Below are 19,080 nucleotides of genomic sequence, written 5' to 3'. Positions count from 1 at the left end.
ATCCGCCTGCTCGTTTTCCCCCTATACCATAAAATAAATAAATACCTTTTACTGTTGTAAAGGATTACACTATAGAACTCAAAGATTGCGATCTTTTTACCCGACTGCCCGAATGTGGGCTTTGTTTTTCTAGCGTATGTATATATGTCTATTTTTACTCAAAGAATTCGACGATCGGCTGCATCAATTGCATGTTTGCAGCAGTTAAATTGTGCTAAATTCATGCTAAGTACAAAACTCGACAAAATAGTTTAGTCGATGCAAATTAGTATATGTATGTATTCGTTAGGTGTAAAGTGTGTGTGTGTTGTGTGCAGGACGAGGCGGCGGCGCTGCTGGCGGCGGCGGTGACCCCGCAGCACCACCACGTGGCGGAGCGCGGCGACGCGGGCTCGGACGGCGGCTCGGACGCGGGCGGCGAGCTGCCCGGCGCGCCCGACGACCTCGTCGACCCCGTCGAGGACCGCCGCACGCTCGCCGAGCGCAACGAGCGGCTGCACAACCAGCTCAAGGTACGACACCACCACCACCTAATATCCATAGGTCAATGCTTCAAATCCGGTTCGAAGGACCATTCAATGTAAAGGCTCCTTACTCTTTCTTGCTGCTGCTGTGCGAGTTCGTGGAGTGCAGCGAAAGAATACGTAGTTGTTCACTTATAGTTTACAAGTTAGTTCGGCATTTTCACTTTAAATGGCGCTAAAATTATTTTCTTTCAGAATTAGGTAATTTTTTCTGGGTTTTCCTTGCTCAGAATGACGAGCACTATTGATTTTGACTAAAAAAAACACAACTTTCATTTAAAAAATTATGTGTCCATTTTGTAACAACCCATATAACCTGTATTAAAAAAGTCACAAAACTGACAAAAAAAATAAGGGCACAATTTTTTTTTCGTTTAAATAAATAGTGCTAATGATTCTAAGTAAAAAGAACCCAAAATTACCTCTGACGCTTATACTATTTAATACGTGAGTGAGAGGGACGATACGATACTAACTTCGAATTTCGGAGTAGGCCCTCAGGCCAACCTCGACCCGCGTGGAAACGGGCAGTCCGTGATAAGTTCCAACTGGCAGGACCTCGAAGACACCACATGGAGACGTCACACAGAGGTCTTTGTTGCGAGCCCTAACTTACTGAAGGGCTACAGACGGACGTCATCATTGCATTATCATCATCTTATCTATAAAAGATAACGCACAGCGAACACCATTAGAGCTAGGATATTGTCCGAGTATCCGAGGTGCAGCCTTTTTTTAGTTTCACCGATAGCAAAGCCTCAGACAAAAGCTAGTAAAAAATAAATAGCAATACTCACACCCAGAAAGATTAAGATAGCCGGAAAATTGACGCAAGAAGCATTCCACCACAGCCAATCTTATCTAAAATTTCTCCTCCATTGATAATCATAACTAGGACTGACAAGTCCGACAAGTACTTATGTTCAGAACTCATTTTACCGAACACTTGAGAGAATCTTAATTGAATTAAAAGAACATCTATCACTTTTAGAAGTTGTTATGTATGTAGTTCTTTTGTCCCAACTTAGACACGCCCTACAACTACACAGACCTATCACAATACTTACGGCTGTAATCTTCACGTATCTCTAAAGAAAAGTTTTCTACATGTGTTTTTCTGCAATTAACCCCAACTCTCCTTTTCTAGGCTCTAAAGCAAGACCTGGCACAGTCCCGCGACGAGACGAAAGAGACCGCCATGGACAAGATCCACCGCGAAAACGTCCGCCAGGGACGCGACAAGTACAAGACTCTGCGCGAGATCCGCAAGGGCAACACCAAACGCCGCGTCGACCAGTTCGAGAACATGTAAACGGAGAATGAAGCTAGCTGCCTCGTCGCTAAGTGTTTTTACTTAAAGTGTTTAGCGGGAACGGCGACAGCTAGCTGTCCGTAGCTCCCGCCTCCACATCACGCGTCAGTTCTAATCTAACGCCTAACTGAGGCAATTCGATGGACAATCGCCTGATTATACCTTTCTACTGTATTCGTTTTTGGATGATATTTCGTACTCACTGTTAACTGTCTGATTATACCATTCTACTGTATTCGTTTTTAGGTTATATTTTCTATTGACTTTTGTATTCTATTCTACTCATTAAGAGTGACCTCGTCGTATAAAAAATGTGTGCTAAAACTGTCCATAATTAGGTACTAGGTAGTTTAAATGTATCTGGAATGGCGGGTCACTTCTTAAATTCATTCATAATACATTGTGGTATTTAATACTGTAATTTTAATTTATTTTGCGTCCATCTGAAAGTTTATTGCCTCAGTACTGACGTTACAGACGAAAATTGTGTACCAGTTGGCCTTATTATAGCAATGTAATATTCATGAATCATGAAGCTTAATATAATGACAGACTGTCGTAAACGGTACAGAGCCTGATTTTAGGACCGTAGAGGCATTATATGTCTATTTAAAACTGATTTTTCGTTTGTTTTTGTGTGGTGGCGGCGCGTAAGTTGCGTTCCGTTGTTCGTAGCGTAGGGTTCGATAGTTAGTACTGCAAGCTAAGTTAACGTTTTAGCGACAATAATTTTACATTTACACTTTAAAAGTATTGTACGTCAATTTTATATAAATAAAGACAGTGAATGTACTTTTTTTGTCTACCTGTTCATTGTGAGATTGAACAGTGTTTAGTTTAGCTTTGTGTATTGGACGGTTGTTATCCTAGAATCCCACCAGGCGTCAGTAATTTGGACCAATTTAGCATTTCTACTTAAACATATCTTAGAAGGACGACCTTACATCGTTCAGTACGTCGCGCGAATGCCGGAACGCAGCGCCTTTGCAATGTCTAATGCTGCCAGTCTCGAGTAAAATATAACTGAAATAAACATGCCTTGCGTAAATTAAGTGCGGAGCGCCTGAGAAACGGAAATGTAATCATATGGTTCTAAAACTAATTTTTGATAATTTTATCCACGCCTGTCAATTGTGAGGCGTTAAAGCTTTTTCGTGGAATAAAATAACGCGTTAATAGTTATGGTGTAAAGGTTATTGTATAAGGCGCGGTCGCGATTCCGAAGCTGTTAATTCGATCATTGTTCGTTAAAGTACACGAACTTTAAATGTTGCATTAAGTCTGTCTTGTATGGGAACAACCGTGGTAGGTGCCGCCTCAGCCGGCGCGGGAGTGTCCGTCCGAATAGCCTTAAGCCGCACTTGGTATCGAACCCGAACCCTATTCGTTTAGCGAGGCGGAGGCCCCCCTCGCGGTACTCGGACTATATGTAAATATTGATTATTACTTAATAGTAATTTTATTTTAGACCATAATGTGCTATAACCGAATATATATACATTGTACTTGAAGAGAATCACGTTTTAACCATATTTTTAATAACATACAAAAACGACCACGAACGGCACACAGGCTTGTTTTTATTATTAATTATTATATTTTAAATAATTTGGATTTTATTCTAACTGATAAGTTATATTGGGAAAATATGCGAGTCATAAATGAAAGTGCTGTGTGCGAGTGGCACGCAGCGGTGCCGGAGCCGGATGTGGGGATGCGAGTCGCCGCAGAAGCTTCGCAGCGCTCCAAGTGTCAAACACCAATATTTTTGATGATACTTAAATTAGCAAGTTTTGCTCAAGAATACAATGGGAGCGGGGCGGGAGAGGGCACGGCGCCCTTATTTATTTTTATAATCATTTATATTTAGCTGTAGGAGTTGAATTAGAGGTTCAAGTGTAATTATCGTGTCCGTTGTTTCCTGAGCCGGTCGCTTCCCCGGCCGTTTTCCCCTTGAACAAAATTCGAAAGCTTCTGTTTAATTGTATGCTTATAGGAAGCGTATTTTTTAATGTTAAGTGTATAAAAGGCATTCCATAAGTTACAATACGGTTGGCGTGAACTTTCCTTTTCGAAAAATTATATTTGCAAGCGTTTGTGCGCGGTTTGTTTGAAGTAAGTGCCATCCGTCGCATGTCCCGGTCGGCCGGCGTCGCCGACGAGCCGCGTAGTGTCACAATGTAGCCCTCGAATGTCGCCACTCTAGTGTCACAATGTCGCGTAGTCGCCACGTAGTGTCAGTATCGCCGCGCGACGCCGGCTTCTATTTATATCTTGTCATTATTTTCTAAAATTATACAATACCATGTTGCCTTTCAACTACTGTGAATTTTTTTCCAATAAAACGTTTTAAGTAAATAATAGTGTTTTATTAAGCACATAATTTTATACTATTTATTCAGTGTAAATCAAGGTATTAATGACAGTAAATAAAATCATCGTAACTTCCTATACAATAGCTGCTTCAAGCTTTTTTTTTTAAACCCTCGACCACTGACTTACTTCAGTCTAACATGTATGCAACTGCATAATGTCGGGAGCTCAAGGCTTACGGTCTACACCCAAGCAAACCTACCCCTTTCGAACCCAGCCGATACGATCGTGCGGGTTAATTACATTTGAATTTGACATGGATTGTACGTAAGGTCCACTTTCGTAACTGTTACATTTTGAATTTGAACTTACGTGGATTGTACATAAAGTCCTTTGTCGTAAATCTTCATACTCGGCTGGGTTCGAAAGGGTTATGTCCACGCATGTCACTAGCTCTGTGGCGGGCATCGCACGGTAGAATCGTCGTGCGCATGCGCGCGTCGCACGTGTCGCAGCACGGAGCTGCGGTCGGCGAACTGCTTGCGGCACGCGCCGCACTCGAACAGGCGCCCCGCGTGCGACATCATGTGCCGGGACAGCCCTGCCACACACACATGTTATAATCATACTTGAAAGGTTTGGTAACTAAAGGTCCACATGAAAAGCCCGACGCTCGACGCTCGTTTCCAGTGTCAAATATGGTCACGTGACATAGCGATAAAGTTGAAAATGTTGAGCTTTATCGCTGGAAAAAAATTTTTTTTTTTCGCTCACTCCAATTTCTTTTATATTTATTACGACTGCTACTAAATGAGATTACGAAATCAGCTTCCAAGGCCAAGATCAATCCTGCAAGAAGCCATCTACTCGACGCGGCGACTTGGCGCTACTTTTTTGAATCGCGGGAAATTCATAATCACCTTCGAAATGGGGTCACGTGACCAGATTTATCGCTGCAAACGAGCGACTAGCGACTGCATGTGGGGGCACCATAATTGTAAACAAACTTCAGCTGCTAGATTTGGCACAGTCACGTATTTTAAACATGAAGTTAGATTTCGGCTGCGTTTACACCAGAGATGAGCGAGAAATGTGTTTTTCGAGAACCAATAGACACGCTTCATTTACATATACTCCATTTATTTTAACATTTGAAACTTAACGGTAAAATTTGCACCTGTTTTTAAATGAAACCACGAAACTATTTAAAATTATAAATAATAAATAAATAAATATAACGGGACAATTAACACCAATTAACCTAGTCCCAAAGTAAGCTTATAGCAAAGCTTGAGTTATGGGTACTAAGCAACGGATAAATATAATTATTTAGATAGATACATACTTAAATACATATTAAACACCCAAGACCCGAGAACAAACATTCGTATTTTTCATACAAATATCTGCCCCGACACGGGAATCGAACCCGGGACCTCAAGCTTCGTAGTCAGGTTCTCTAACCACTAGGCCATCTGGTCGTCAAAATTGTGTCAACTTCTATAATAAAAATATAATAAATACCGCTAATAAATGTACATGTAGGTATTTTTAGTCCATTTGTGTTCGAAATATCGAGAAACGTGTTACAACTTGACCGTTAATTCAAATCTTTAATTAAACGGAGTATAAGTGGCGGTTTTTTAGCGCGAATATTTGAATATTGTTTATCGCGGACCGATTTAAAGCACTTGTCCGACCGATGACGATGAGCGAGAAGCGACGAAGAGAGAGAATAGAAACGAGTGGGCGAGAAGCGAGTGTTATATGCCATCCTACCCTATTTGTCTCGAACAGCTTCAGTGGTAAACAGCTGAGCGTTTCTATTGGTTCATGAAAAACACATTTATCGCAACACGTCCTCGCACATCTCTGGTGGAAACGCAGCCTGAATGCTGGGACAAGGGCCTCGGACACCGGTGACGGTGACACAACCGATGTCTGAGGGCGGCTTGTCGTGCGTACGTACCTGAGCAGTGGAGGAACACCTTGGGGCAGCGCGGGCACGCGTGCAGCCGCAGCGCGCGCTCGTGGGGGGGGAGGTGCGCGCGCGCGTGCAGCGCCAGGGCGGCGCGCTGCGTGAAGCTCTTGGGGCACTGCGCGCACGCGTACGGACGGACCTCTGGGGGGGAGACACTATAAAGGGGCGCGCTCGGGGGGGGAGGTGCGCGCGCGCGTGCAGCGCCAGGGCGGCGCGCTGCGTGAAGCTCTTGGGGCACTGCGCGCACGCGTACGGACGGACCTCTGGGGGGGAGACACTATAAAGGGGCGCGCTCGGGGGGGGAGGTGCGCGCGCGCGTGCAGCGCCAGGGCGGCGCGCTGCGTGAAGCTCTTGGGGCACTGCGCGCACGCGTACGGACGGACCTCTGGGGGGGAGACACTATAAAGGGGCGCGCTCGGGGGGGGAGGTGCGCGCGCGCGTGCAGCGCCAGGGCGGCGCGCTGCGTGAAGCTCTTGGGGCACTGCGCGCACGCGTACGGACGGACCTCTGGGGGGAGACACTATAAAGGGGCGCGCTCGGGGGGGGAGGTGCGCGCGCGCGTGCAGCGCCAGGGCGGCGCGCTGCGTGAAGCTCTTGGGGCACTGCGCGCACGCGTACGGACGGACCTCTGGGGGGGAGACACTATAAAGGGGCGCGCTCGGGGGGGGAGGTGCGCGCGCGCGTGCAGCGCCAGGGCGGCGCGCTGCGTGAAGCTCTTGGGGCACTGCGCGCACGCGTACGGACGGACCTCTGGGGGGGAGACACTATAAAGGGGCGCGCTCGGGGGGGGAGGTGCGCGCGCGCGTGCAGCGCCAGGGCGGCGCGCTGCGTGAAGCTCTTGGGGCACTGCGCGCACGCGTACGGACGGACCTCTGGGGGGGAGACACTATAAAGGGGCGCGCTCGGGGGGGGGAGGTGCGCGCGCGCGTGCAGCGCCAGGGCGGCGCGCTGCGTGAAGCTCTTGGGGCACTGCGCGCACGCGTACGGACGGACCTCTGGGGGGGAGACACTATAAAGGGGCGCGCTCGGGGGGGGAGGTGCGCGCGCGCGTGCAGCGCCAGGGCGGCGCGCTGCGTGAAGCTCTTGGGGCACTGCGCGCACGCGTACGGACGGACCTCTGGGGGGAGACACTATAAAGGGGCGCGCTCGGGGGGGGAGGTGCGCGCGCGCGTGCAGCGCCAGGGCGGCGCGCTGCGTGAAGCTCTTGGGGCACTGCGCGCACGCGTACGGACGGACCTCTGGGGGGGAGACACTATAAAGGGGCGCGCTCGGGGGGGGAGGTGCGCGCGCGCGTGCAGCGCCAGGGCGGCGCGCTGCGTGAAGCTCTTGGGGCACTGCGCGCACGCGTACGGACGGACCTCTGGGGGGGAGACACTATAAAGGGGCGCGCTCGGGGGGGGAGGTGCGCGCGCGCGTGCAGCGCCAGGGCGGCGCGCTGCGTGAAGCTCTTGGGGCACTGCGCGCACGCGTACGGACGGACCTCTGGGGGGGAGACACTATAAAGGGGCGCGCTCGGGGGGGGGAGGTGCGCGCGCGCGTGCAGCGCCAGGGCGGCGCGCTGCGTGAAGCTCTTGGGGCACTGCGCGCACGCGTACGGACGGACCTCTGGGGGGAGACACTATAAAGGGGCGCGCTCGGGGGGGGGAGGTGCGCGCGCGCGTGCAGCGCCAGGGCGGCGCGCTGCGTGAAGCTCTTGGGGCACTGCGCGCACGCGTACGGACGGACCTCTGGGGGGGAGACACTATAAAGGGGCGCGCTCGGGGGGGGGAGGTGCGCGCGCGCGTGCAGCGCCAGGGCGGCGCGCTGCGTGAAGCTCTTGGGGCACTGCGCGCACGCGTACGGACGGACCTCTGGGGGGGAGACACTATAAAGGGGCGCGCTCGGGGGGGGAGGTGCGCGCGCGCGTGCAGCGCCAGGGCGGCGCGCTGCGTGAAGCTCTTGGGGCACTGCGCGCACGCGTACGGACGGACCTCTGGGGGGAGACACTATAAAGGGGCGCGCTCGGGGGGGGAGGTGCGCGCGCGCGTGCAGCGCCAGGGCGGCGCGCTGCGTGAAGCTCTTGGGGCACTGCGCGCACGCGTGCGGACGGACCTCTGGGGGGGAGACACTATAAAGGGGCGCGCTCGGGGGGGGAGGTGCGCGCGCGCGTGCAGCGCCAGGGCGGCGCGCTGCGTGAAGCTCTTGGGGCACTGCGCGCACGCGTACGGACGGACCTCTGGGGGGAGACACTATAAAGGGGCGCGCTCGGGGGGGGAGGTGCGCGCGCGCATGCAGCGCCAGGGCGGCGCGCTGCGTGAAGCTCTTGGGGCACTGCGCGCACGCGTGCGGACGGACCTCTGGGGGGGAGACACTATAAAGGGGCGCGCTCGGGGGGGGAGGTGCGCGCGCGCATGCAGCGCCAGGGCGGCGCGCTGCGTGAAGCTCTTGGGGCACTGCGCGCACGCGTGCGGACGGACCTCTGGGGGGAGACACTATAAAGGGGCGCGCTCGGGGGGGGGGGGGGAGGTGCGCGCGCGCGTGCAGGGAGGGGGCGTTAACGTTAACACAATATAGCCGCCATTCTCAAAATGAGCTTCTCCGGTAAATAATAAGTTTTCCGATAGGGCTCTGTCGACAAAAAAGTTAGAGGACCGCTGCAATATAGGATTATTTTAGTCATTATAAAACTATCGGAGTGCTGCGATCTTCAGCAGGTTATGACATTAGTTTACCTTTAATGCATGCTACGTCTTCTGGTACACATACTTAGGGCCATCGACGAAGACGCGTGATTTTGTCAATTAGACATTAATGACATTGTAATACGAACCACGGCACGCGTCAACGTGAACGACTCTGCCTAAGGCTATACCTACTTTACTTGAATTAATATCTGATATAATAATATGTTACTTTCTAAAAGTTTAAAAACTAAATAAAACTAATTCCTAGCTTTAGCTAAAATGCAAAATTATTGTGAAAGACTGTTTGTTTCTAAATAAATAAATAAAAAATAAAAAAGTTTTCGAGTTACAAATAAAAACGTCCAAAGAAGCCCTTGCAGGGCCACCCCTTATTGCACTTATTGCGCCCTCGAGTGCCCCCAGCCCCTACCGTCGTGCACCAGCATGTGTCGGCGCATGACCTCCTTCTGCGCGAACCGCCGCGGGCAGCGCGCGCACGCGTACGGCCGCTCCCCCGAGTGCGTGCGCGCGTGCCGCCGCAGCGCCGACAGCGACGCGCACACGCGCCCGCACCACGAGCACTCGGCCCCGCCCCGCCCCCGCCACCCCCGGCCGCTCTGCAGACAGACCAAGCGCGAGTGAACGTGTGCGGCCACATGCAGTCGCTAGTCGCTCGTTTGCAGCGATAAATCTGGTCACGTGACCACACTTTCAATGTGAATTTGGATTTCCCTTTTTTTTTTTTTTTTTCGGATAGACTGTTGCTGTTAGCCTCAGACAGCTTTTACAGCTTACCGGAGAGAGGGCGAGCAACCAGATGGGCTGCTCAGCAAGTGGGTTGTTTACTTAGCATGCCAAAGCGTCGAGCAGCAGCGACAAGATGGCTGCTTGCAGGAATGATCTTGGTCTTGGAAGCTGATTTGTTAATCTCATTTAGCAGTAGCATTTAGTAGCCCCGGACGGCTGGTACCCACGCTACGCCACTGTATTTATAGCGTAGGGACGACACCACAATAAAGAATCCTTCAGTAGTACAATTGGGGGGATGCACCAAAAAAAATAACCTATAGTTTTTATTTTATTTTTGGAAAAATTGGATATTTTAAGATACCATTTTCATTGTTTTTGAATTTGGATGAGTATTTAATTTTTTATATTTTTTTTACAAAATACGCTGGATGACGTCACAGTGAGACAGCCACGTTCCATTGCCTTGAAAAATTCAGGTCGTACATAACATAATCTGTGGCATTACAATTTGACAATAATTCAAGCACGGTTTAGGGTCCTAAATGAACCATGACAAATTGTTTTATTTATTTCTCTTCTTTTAGCTTCGATTATTCCTGTTCGTTTAATGGTGTGATAGTAAATAGATATTTTTTTATTAAAATCTGATATTTAAATTCTTTTGTATTAACTTGTAACATAGTAATTTAATAATTTAATTTAATTTGTAAAAATACATTTTAAATACTCGTATACATTTCGGACTTTACGATAAATGACAACTGTTTAAGGCCGGGTGCGCATCATGTGATTAAAGTTCTATCTTTGTCACTCTTTGCTATTATAAGCAGGCCAGGAACATTTCGAACTGTCAATTTGCTTAAGAGTGTAGACCTGCTTTATAACTGCCTTTGTGACGAGACACTGCAGGGGTCAAATGAGGGTCATTACTAAAATTTTGATTGTTTCATTCAGTTAATCACATTTTTGGAATCTAATTTCTGAAAACGCTTCACAAAGCCTATTTCTCCAAATGGTTTTCGATTTATTATATGTTGTCAAAAATTGGGACATCCCAATTTACGAATCAATAACTTGACGCAGCAATCCCTACCTTCTTCGCGTCGCCTTTTTGCTCTTGACCTCGTTGATGATTTCGGCCTCGCCTTGGCCATCAACGGACACCTCTTGGGCGTCATTCTGCTTCTCTGGCACAAGGCAAAAATTTTCCTCCGCCTGCTCATCCTGGTAAGATCCTTCCTGTTCCTGGAAACATATAAGATGCCCGTTTGACCACTCAGTATTAAGTTTCTGTTTTTTTTTTAATATCATGGGACACTTGACACCCATTGACCTAGTCCCAATCTAAGCAAAGGAAATGTAAAAGTAAAATACAAATATAGGAATATAAATGACTTGACTTTGATTGTAACAGTTACGATTCGTAAATTAAGACTTTGCAATAGAAATATGTAATAAGCAATAGTCTATTGTCAATAAAATAGATGCAAAAGACGCGTGCGGCTGTTCTGTCGGCTCGGCCGGGCAGAAACAAAAACCTGTCACACACAAAATGTCGCATTTAGAATCCGCTCCTATCGGATGGTTTCGGTTACGGATACGATGCTCCAAACAACCCTAGTCTTGAGCCGATTCCGCGTCGATAGATGTGCGGCGACTCTTAGTTGCACTGACCGCTGTTTCGTCGTCATCTTCCTCCAGCAGCTCGAGCCGCACGGCGGCGCCGTCAGCAGTGATCAGCCTTAGCCGCGCGGGTGGGGCGGGGGCGGCGGGGGCGCGGGGGCGGCGGGGCGGCGCGGGCCAGCAGCCCGCCCGGGCCCGCGCCCGCGCGCGACACCAGCCCCAGCTGGATCAGCGCCGCCGTCAGCATGCCGGGGAGCTGCGCGCTGGGGGCCTCCTGAGGTCACACCTAATACTACTTTATGCAACTGTTACGTAATAAAACACGAGTGTGGTTTTATGGAACGAAGCGTAGCCGAGTTTCATAAAGGGATCACACGAGTGTTTTAAGGCCTAATTACGCACAATACGGTATTTGACAACTCCTGATTTTGCCATATCTTAATATTATTATGAAAATATAGATAAACAGATAGTGGATAGCGAAAGGAAAATTTAAATCGGTTGAAAATCGGACGAAAGCTGTTGGTGAGGATGGCTTGGGCGTGGACATGCTTATGCTAGGGGCGGAAATCATTGCACCTATCCTTTCCCATATTATTAATTATTCACTATCCTCGGGCTGTTTTCCTTCGTTGTGGAAACGTGCTCATGTAATCCCTCTTCCTAAAAAGCCGAATCCTAGTTCCTTCTCTGAATATCGTCCCATTTCAATTCTCCCGGTTTTATCCAAAATAGTCGAACATTTTGTAAGTCGACGTCTCTCCTATCACCTGAATAGACACGACTTATTTAATCCTTTCCAATCTGGTTTTCGTCCTGGTTCCTCACCGCTCTCGTCAAGGTCACTGATGACATACGTCATAATATTGAGAACAGAAAGCTGACAGTTTTGGTGCTATTGGACTTTAGCAGTGCGTTTAGTACCGTGGACTTCGACATCCTTTTAGGCATACTGAGCACTTTAAATTTATCTTCCACCGCTTTATCGTGGTTCCGTTCCTACCTCTGTGGGAGGCAACAGCGAGTCAGAATTGAGGACGCTTCCTCAGCGTGGTGTGATCTTACCGCTGGTGTCCCTCAGGGGGGTGTACTGTCCCCTCTCCTTTTTTCTATCTTCATTAACGGTATTACCTCCTCTTTGAATTCCTGCTACCACTTATATGCAGACGATTTGCAAATTTACTCTGCTGCTGCTCTTGGCGATCTTCCTGGGTTGATTGAACGCATTAATTCTGACCTTACAACCATTCGAGATTGGGCTGCAAGTTTGGCCTCAAGGTAAACGCGAAAAAGACACAGGCAATCATGATTGGCAGTCCATATTTTATTTCTCAGATTTCTGACATGGTAGTTCCAAACCTATATTTTGATGGTACTGTTATTCCTTTTTCGCCTACCGTCAGAAATCTGGGAATCACCATGGACCAGACATTTTCCTGGTCAGCTCAGGTTGCTGAGGTCAGTCGCAAACTTTTTGCCTCACTTCACTCGCTCAGGCGCTTGCAGAATTTTCTGCCACTCCAAACCAAAATCAGTCTGACCCAATCTCTTTTACTTCCAATACTCGATTATGGTGATGTTGGGTACCTGGATCTGAGTGAGGGGCTACTTGACAAGCTCGATCGCCTCCAGAACGTGTGTATTCGGTACATTTTTGGACTCCGTAAATACGATCACGTTTCACAGTTTCGCACGCAACTTAAATGGCTATCTATCAGGGACCGCAGAAACGTCCACATTCTGTCATTGCTCTTCAACATTCTTTTTAATCCTTCGGCTCCTTTATATCTTTCTGGGCGATTCAGCTACTTAGCTGAAGGCAGCCAACATCGTTTGCGGTCAAGCGCCAATCTCCTTCTAGCATCTCCTTCTACTTCATCCAAGATCTACTCCAAATCCTTTTCTGTGCATGCGGCTAGGTTGTGGAATCGGTTGCCGATCACCGTCCGACAATCTTCCTCCGTATACTTGTTCAGAGAGACATTGAAGAAGATGTGGCTCACACTATAGTTCCTTGATTATTTAATAAGTAATTATCCTTTATACTTGTATTATTTATGTATTGTATGTAAATGTGTGTATTTATGTATTTTATTTTATATTTAGTTATAAATATATTAATGTTTTATATATGTGTTATATATTTATTGTATATAGTTAGGTATTTGAGGTTTATATATGCATTTATATTTGTTCAAATGTTTTGCTCTATTTGTCGATCCTTGTTTTTTGGATTGCTCCTCTACCACTCAAAGGTTGACTGGCAGAGATCCCTGCAGGGATAAGTCCGCCTTTGTACTTAACACAACTTTTATTTATGTAACCTTTTTGTTTTTCCTTTTTGTACAATAAAGAGTATAAACAAACAAACAAACAAAATTGGATTTATAGTGTTTTTTTTTTAAATCTATATACCTGTCTCTTTCTCAAACGCTTTTCTCTATGCAGCAAGTATGGCGGTACTGGCGTGTGACGTTACATGCCAGTATGTCTTTCTCTGTCTAATCTTGAATTTCAAAACCTCATAACTTTGTTATTTGTAAAGGTAGCTTAAAAATTGTTTTTCTATTCGATAACAGGCATTGTGTAGTTTTAATTTGTAAAACATATACAAAATAGTCAAATACCGTATTACATACATTACTTTATCTACATCCATGTATTAAATCCTCTATCAAGCGTTCAAGAACCATTGAGAATGACCTGCATTGCATCCAGAACTATGTGTGCCCCACGAGCTCCCGCGCCCGAAGATGAAGGTGCGCTGATGCGCTACCGCTTCGTCGTAATGAACATTACAATATTACCGTGATCATAATAGAATCCAATGTCGTTATGATGGTTATCTATGGTTTTTGAACGCATAATTGGAGGATTTACTATATGGGTGTAGTGTATATAGATAAACTGTGTTTCTATGGCAGGCGAAACAACGGACCATGGCCAACCCTACGCATGTATCTCTCGATGTCATTCTAAAACCATGATACAAGTTTTATTGTCTCGAGTGACCACTAACAGCCCATACTTTGAAAGTTTGTACTGAGAGCAAGTGATAAAAATATTAAATTATATTGTAAATCGAGTTTAGCTCAACATGTTTACTTCTATAATCAAAACATTACTTCTTCAATGTTCGTTTTTCGCTTGCCATTGTAACAGGGTTTATTATAATCATAACAGCCGTAGGTGGACTGATGACATAGGGCTCCCCAATAGAGGTCTGCATCCACTGTGAACCCGTAGCTTTAGACTGTGTTATCACCAGGAGATGTGCGGGGTGTGTCATGAACCAATAGAAGGGCTTCATGGAAACTTGGTTATAACATTAACCTGCTACCTACTGCTCTCAGAGCCAACATTTTTTTTTTTATTCGACTGGATGGCAAACAAGCAAATGGGTCTCCTGATGGTAAGAGATCACCACCGCCCATAAACATCTGCAACGCTAGGAGCACTGCAGATGCGTTACCAACCTAGAGGCCTAAGATGGGATACCTCAAGTGCCAGTAATTTCACCGGCTGTCTTACTCCCACGCCGAAACACAACAGTGCAAGCACTGCTGCTTCACGGCAGGATTAGCGAGCAAGATGGTGGTAGCAATCCGGGCGGACCTTGCACAAGGTTCTACCACCTGCATCATCAAAAACAAACATCGGACAAAGCCATTTGCATATACCACTTTTTTAATATGTCCCTTGCGTAGGAAAAATGAGCGAGCACCCATGAGGCTGACATGATCCCCTAGTGTTCAAAGCCTCAACAAAAACAGGAAAAAAAAAACCTACTGCGAAATTTCACCATCGCACCTCCCGCCGAAAGTCTAAATTTCATCGACATTGTGCGAGAAAGGGGAAGTGGACTGTATAGGAATTTCGAAAGAGCAACGAGAGGAAAGTCGGGATGGTGAAGGAACGTGCCCGAAGCAAAATATGGCGTCCCGCGACAAATTAATAAATAAAATAAAAAAAAAGCACGCGAAAGAATAGCCACTGTAGGAAGCTCTCACCTGAGAACTCCTCGCCTGCTGAAGGGCAGGATGTTAGGGCGTCGGTAACTGGCACCGTTGGCTCGAAGTCTTCAGCTGCTCCAGAATCACTGTTAACTCTTACCTCTGGTGTCGTACTTAGCCTTCAGATCAGCGCAGGGGTGCAGGGAGGCTTCAGCAGCAGCACTGAGCTTACGTTATATTTAAAAACTACGGTTTGAAGGAAAGCTTGCAAAGTTTGGGCAGCGTAACGGCTGCTTACAATTCAAATTCTTAAATAATATTAAAGAATAGAGAGAATGAATGGCGCTCCAGCTGACGAGTCAGCTGGTTTTGCTATCGAAAAAGTGGAGGGGAGCGGTTATTCGGATGCCGGTAGTTATAGCGATTAAGGTGTGGCCACCGTGAATAAAAAATATTAGGAGGTAAAGGCTCCTGACATCTGGCAATACTGAACAGACATCATCTTGAAGAATCACAATCTACCACTGTCCGTTTCCTTCGGCACTTCCTGCCAGGTACAGTGAAATTATGGAATCAACTTCCGTCAGCTGTGTTTCCTGACAAGTATGACATCGGGGCTTTCAAGAAAAGGGCTTATACTATCTTAAAAGGCCGGCAACGGACCAATGACTCTCCTTGAGTAGTTGGTACTCATGAGCAACGGTGATCATTTCCCATAGATGACCCGCCTGCTCGTTTGCCTCTAGACTTACCTCTAGACCTGGTCAGTTATTATTATGTTTACAAATGTAAGCTACCCTCGGTGTGCAAGTCCAACTTGCCCTGGACCTATTTTTTATCTTGTCTATGTTTATTGAGACATAAAGTAGATAAGATTACAGACCTTAGCATTTGTCTCCTTTGTTTCTACAGGAATATCACTTGGTACCTGAAAAAATACAGCTAATGTTATCAACGGACCTTATCAAGGAAAGTTTTTTTTTTATCATTTTGAAAACAGCGCCATCTCTAGTTCCAATTGAGCATAGGCATCTACAACTATGTCGTACAGACATGCTGGTGCAGGCTTGATGACAAAAGAAAAACAGTATAATTAAGTAAGAATTATTCAGTTACCTACATCATTTATCACAGGTGCAGAATCTGTCTGCAAGATTCCATAACTCTCCTCGCTTTCCATAATCAGCTCTAATTCGTCAGCATTAACATTTTCCTCCTGACCAATCTGACCATCTACATCTATCTGCTTGATCGCCTCTTCGGTTGCTGATGTGAGGGCTTCCACCGCCTTCTTATTGTGTATAGCTTGGATATGATACTTCAACCTCTGATAGGATACTTCACACTTTTTACGGAATGCATAATATTGCTCCAAGTCTTTATAACAGCCCAGACATATATGGTTGGGAAGGGCATCCTCTCGTTTTAACTGAAATTAAGATATAGTCCTATTTTAGTAATATGTATGGGAAGATTGGGTTCATCTGTACATCAGTATAGCCAAAAAACTCAAGCTAAATGTATGTACATCTATATTCATGTTTAAATGTACACATTATGTTTACTATTTTATATATTTTCTAGTTCTACTTTTATTTTTTTTCTATTTTTTTTTCGAGGCTTAAATGCACCTGTGTGACTATGCCAGCCTAAAAATTAAAAATATAAAATTTTTGCATGCCTATGAGGTAAATCATAGTTTAGTTATGTATGCAACTTATTAACTGTGTTCACGCAATAACTTTTCCTGGTATTTTGAAATTTGCGTGCCACTTTTGTATTTTTTTTTTCTATACATTATTTGAAATGTTGCCATTTCGTACTTAAAATAAATTGTCCTGGTTTTCCGATTTCAAATGCTAGTGTCACAAAATATGGTCAACAATGCCAACAGATAAGAAAGGCTTTATCATAGAAGCAGGCCTAGATTCAGTCAGTGGAGTCTTCAGGCGGTAAGAGGCGCTGAAATCTAGCAGCAAGGGCTCGAAAAATGAGATCAGTATGGTTAAAGACGCACGCTTGTAAGAGTTGAAAGCTATCCTAATTAAAGTTTAAGGCAGTTCGTTGCTTAGCATACCTCTAAGCCTACACAAATCATAATCCTGAGCGCGAGTGACGAACAGATGTCGGCGCGGTCTTCCGTGAAGATAGGTATGGATTCTTCAGCCCTCTGCAAGCACAGGCGGCACAACCCCAGCACCCCCTCGATATACCGGCATTCCGGAGGTTTGCGCGTGTATGTACGGATCATCTCCAAGTTCAGAAAGTACACAAATAAACAAATAATAGGACACCGTTCGCGTGCATTCCGAGCGTTCTAACGTAAGAGACGACAAAAGCTTCGTAAGTGGGTGGAGGTTAAGAGTAAATTATGGAATTATATTTTTACACATAATAATAAATAAACGTTAATTGAAAATATAATAATATATATTCTATTGGAAAAAAATGTATCGTGAATTCGTGATATTTTTGACAGTTGGTTGACGTGTTGACGTTGACATTTCATTTCTATACCAGCCAGCAGGGCTACCATGAAACTCGAAATTCGAAGTTCGTATCGTACCGTCCCTCTCGCTCTCGTATTAAATAGTATAAGTGTCAGAGAAATCGCACGACACGAACTTCGAGTTTCGTAGTAGCCCTGCTGGAGCAAAGTCTAAGAACTTACATTTTCTTACACTGTGCCGGAGATACGTTAGTACTATTTTATATTCTGTGCTGGAAATTCGAACTTTCAATCCTATCGTCACTCTCTTTTATGTATTAAACATTTAGCGTGAACGGAAAGGCAACTACGAACTTCGAAAACTTTGACTTGACTTTTTTTCTCCTTAGGAAAGCCAAACCAAATTAGGCCTATACAACCACATGCACAGAATATAATAATATAATAGTACAAATAAATAGTAAAAGATGGCAGTGTAAATTGCCAATTTTTCCATTTCCCTTTAATTTGTGGGAAATTAAAAAATGGTATAACTCAAAATTTGGAGCTTTTGAGTTTTCGAGGAAAAAATGCTCGATTTTTCTGTATACTAACTCAAAAGCCCCAAATTTTGAGTACGACAGTTTTTGATTTCATGTGAGATTTAGAGAGATAAATTTTTAAACTGCAATAATAATACTGCAACCTAATATATTAAAAATACACATATTATAGAAAAAAAAACCATAAATAAAACAAAACTAAATATAAAATAAATACCTAACAATAACATTTTTTTTCAGTTTGCCTTAATTAACGTTTATTTATTATTATGAACAATTGTGTTTGTTGTGTTTGTAAAAATAAAAAAAAGCTTTTATTCTGTTTTCATATAAGTAGTATAGGTACACTGTACTTGTCAATTGTGAACAAAAATTCAAGGCATTTCAAAGCAAAGGCAATATGCTTACTAATAACTATTATAAATGCGAACATGTTTGTTACACTTTCACGTAAAAAGTTCTGCTCGTGATAAAATATGTACACTGGTCTAAGATGAAAATCGGGATGAATATAGTCTGAGACCCTGGACGATATGGGATGGTTTTTATCCCAAAAAAATATTGTTCCTGCAGATGCGTGGTAAATGAATTTTCGCAGACCAAGTTTCGGGCTACAGCTATTTGTAATGCAATTCGTTTTGAGACCCTGAGAAGGACATGCTTTTGGCATGGAAAATTGTGCAGTTCTCGAGGGCTTGCGATAAACGAATTCTACGCAAGCGTAGTCGTGGGCAACAGCTAATACCTATGCTATAATTACAAGTCTTTGGCCGTGAGCTTCTAGGTACCTTAGGAGACTTAATTGCCCACCATTGCAAACTAAGGGCTTCAATAAATAATTGGATCATTAATTACAGTTGAGTGCAAAACTATAGAATGTGTAACGCTTCACGAATAGGTATCTAAGTACTACAGGGTTGTTGTACCTACAGTCAGCAGCAGTAGTAGATTAGCGGTCGTGAAATTCAAA

At 45.6% G+C, this 19,080-nt stretch overlaps 2 protein-coding genes across 4 annotated transcripts in view; one reads left to right on the top strand and one right to left on the bottom strand.

Moving 5' to 3' along the window:
- The window catches only part of Moe (moesin), a 45,240-nt gene extending 41,043 nt beyond the window's left edge, over positions 1-4,197 (top strand). For all 3 annotated transcript variants that reach the window (XM_074086511.1, XM_074086508.1, XM_074086509.1), the window contains 2 exons: positions 318-512; positions 1,672-4,197. In XM_074086511.1, the coding sequence (XP_073942612.1) occupies positions 318-512; positions 1,672-1,836 (360 nt within the window). In that variant the 3' untranslated portion in view covers positions 1,837-4,197. The remainder of the gene's footprint in view (positions 1-317; positions 513-1,671) is intronic.
- On the bottom strand, positions 2,445-17,607 carry LOC141427151 (uncharacterized). Its single transcript, XM_074086384.1, has 8 exons — positions 17,197-17,607; positions 16,240-16,548; positions 16,003-16,047; positions 11,285-11,440; positions 10,651-10,788; positions 9,224-9,410; positions 6,119-6,271; positions 2,445-4,750 (listed from the first exon to the last, which is right to left on the bottom strand). The coding sequence occupies exons 1-8, from the start codon at positions 17,368-17,370 to the stop codon at positions 4,599-4,601; spliced, it is 1,314 nt and encodes a 437-aa protein (XP_073942485.1). The 5' UTR covers positions 17,371-17,607; the 3' UTR covers positions 2,445-4,598.
- Positions 17,608-19,080: the final 1,473 nt, after the last annotated feature.

This window comes from Choristoneura fumiferana, chromosome 4 (assembly GCF_025370935.1).
Source record: "Choristoneura fumiferana chromosome 4, NRCan_CFum_1, whole genome shotgun sequence".
Taxonomy (NCBI): Eukaryota; Metazoa; Arthropoda; class Insecta; order Lepidoptera; family Tortricidae; genus Choristoneura; species Choristoneura fumiferana.
Note: the sequence above shows the minus strand (reverse complement) of the source record. Positions and strands in the feature narration are given on the sequence as shown.

Excerpts from the sequence above, each read along its gene's own strand:
- LOC141427151 (XM_074086384.1), bottom strand. The coding sequence starts at position 17,370 with ATGATCCGTACATACACGCGCAAACCTCCGGAATGCCGGTATATCGAG. Across the intron at positions 10,789-11,284 it reads GCCCCACCCGCGCGGCTAAG|GAACAGGAAGGATCTTACCA; the intron begins GCTGATCACTGC and ends ATATGTTTCCAG. Across the intron at positions 9,411-10,650 it reads ACGAGGTCAAGAGCAAAAAG|AGCGGCCGGGGGTGGCGGGG; the intron begins GCGACGCGAAGA and ends GTCTGTCTGCAG.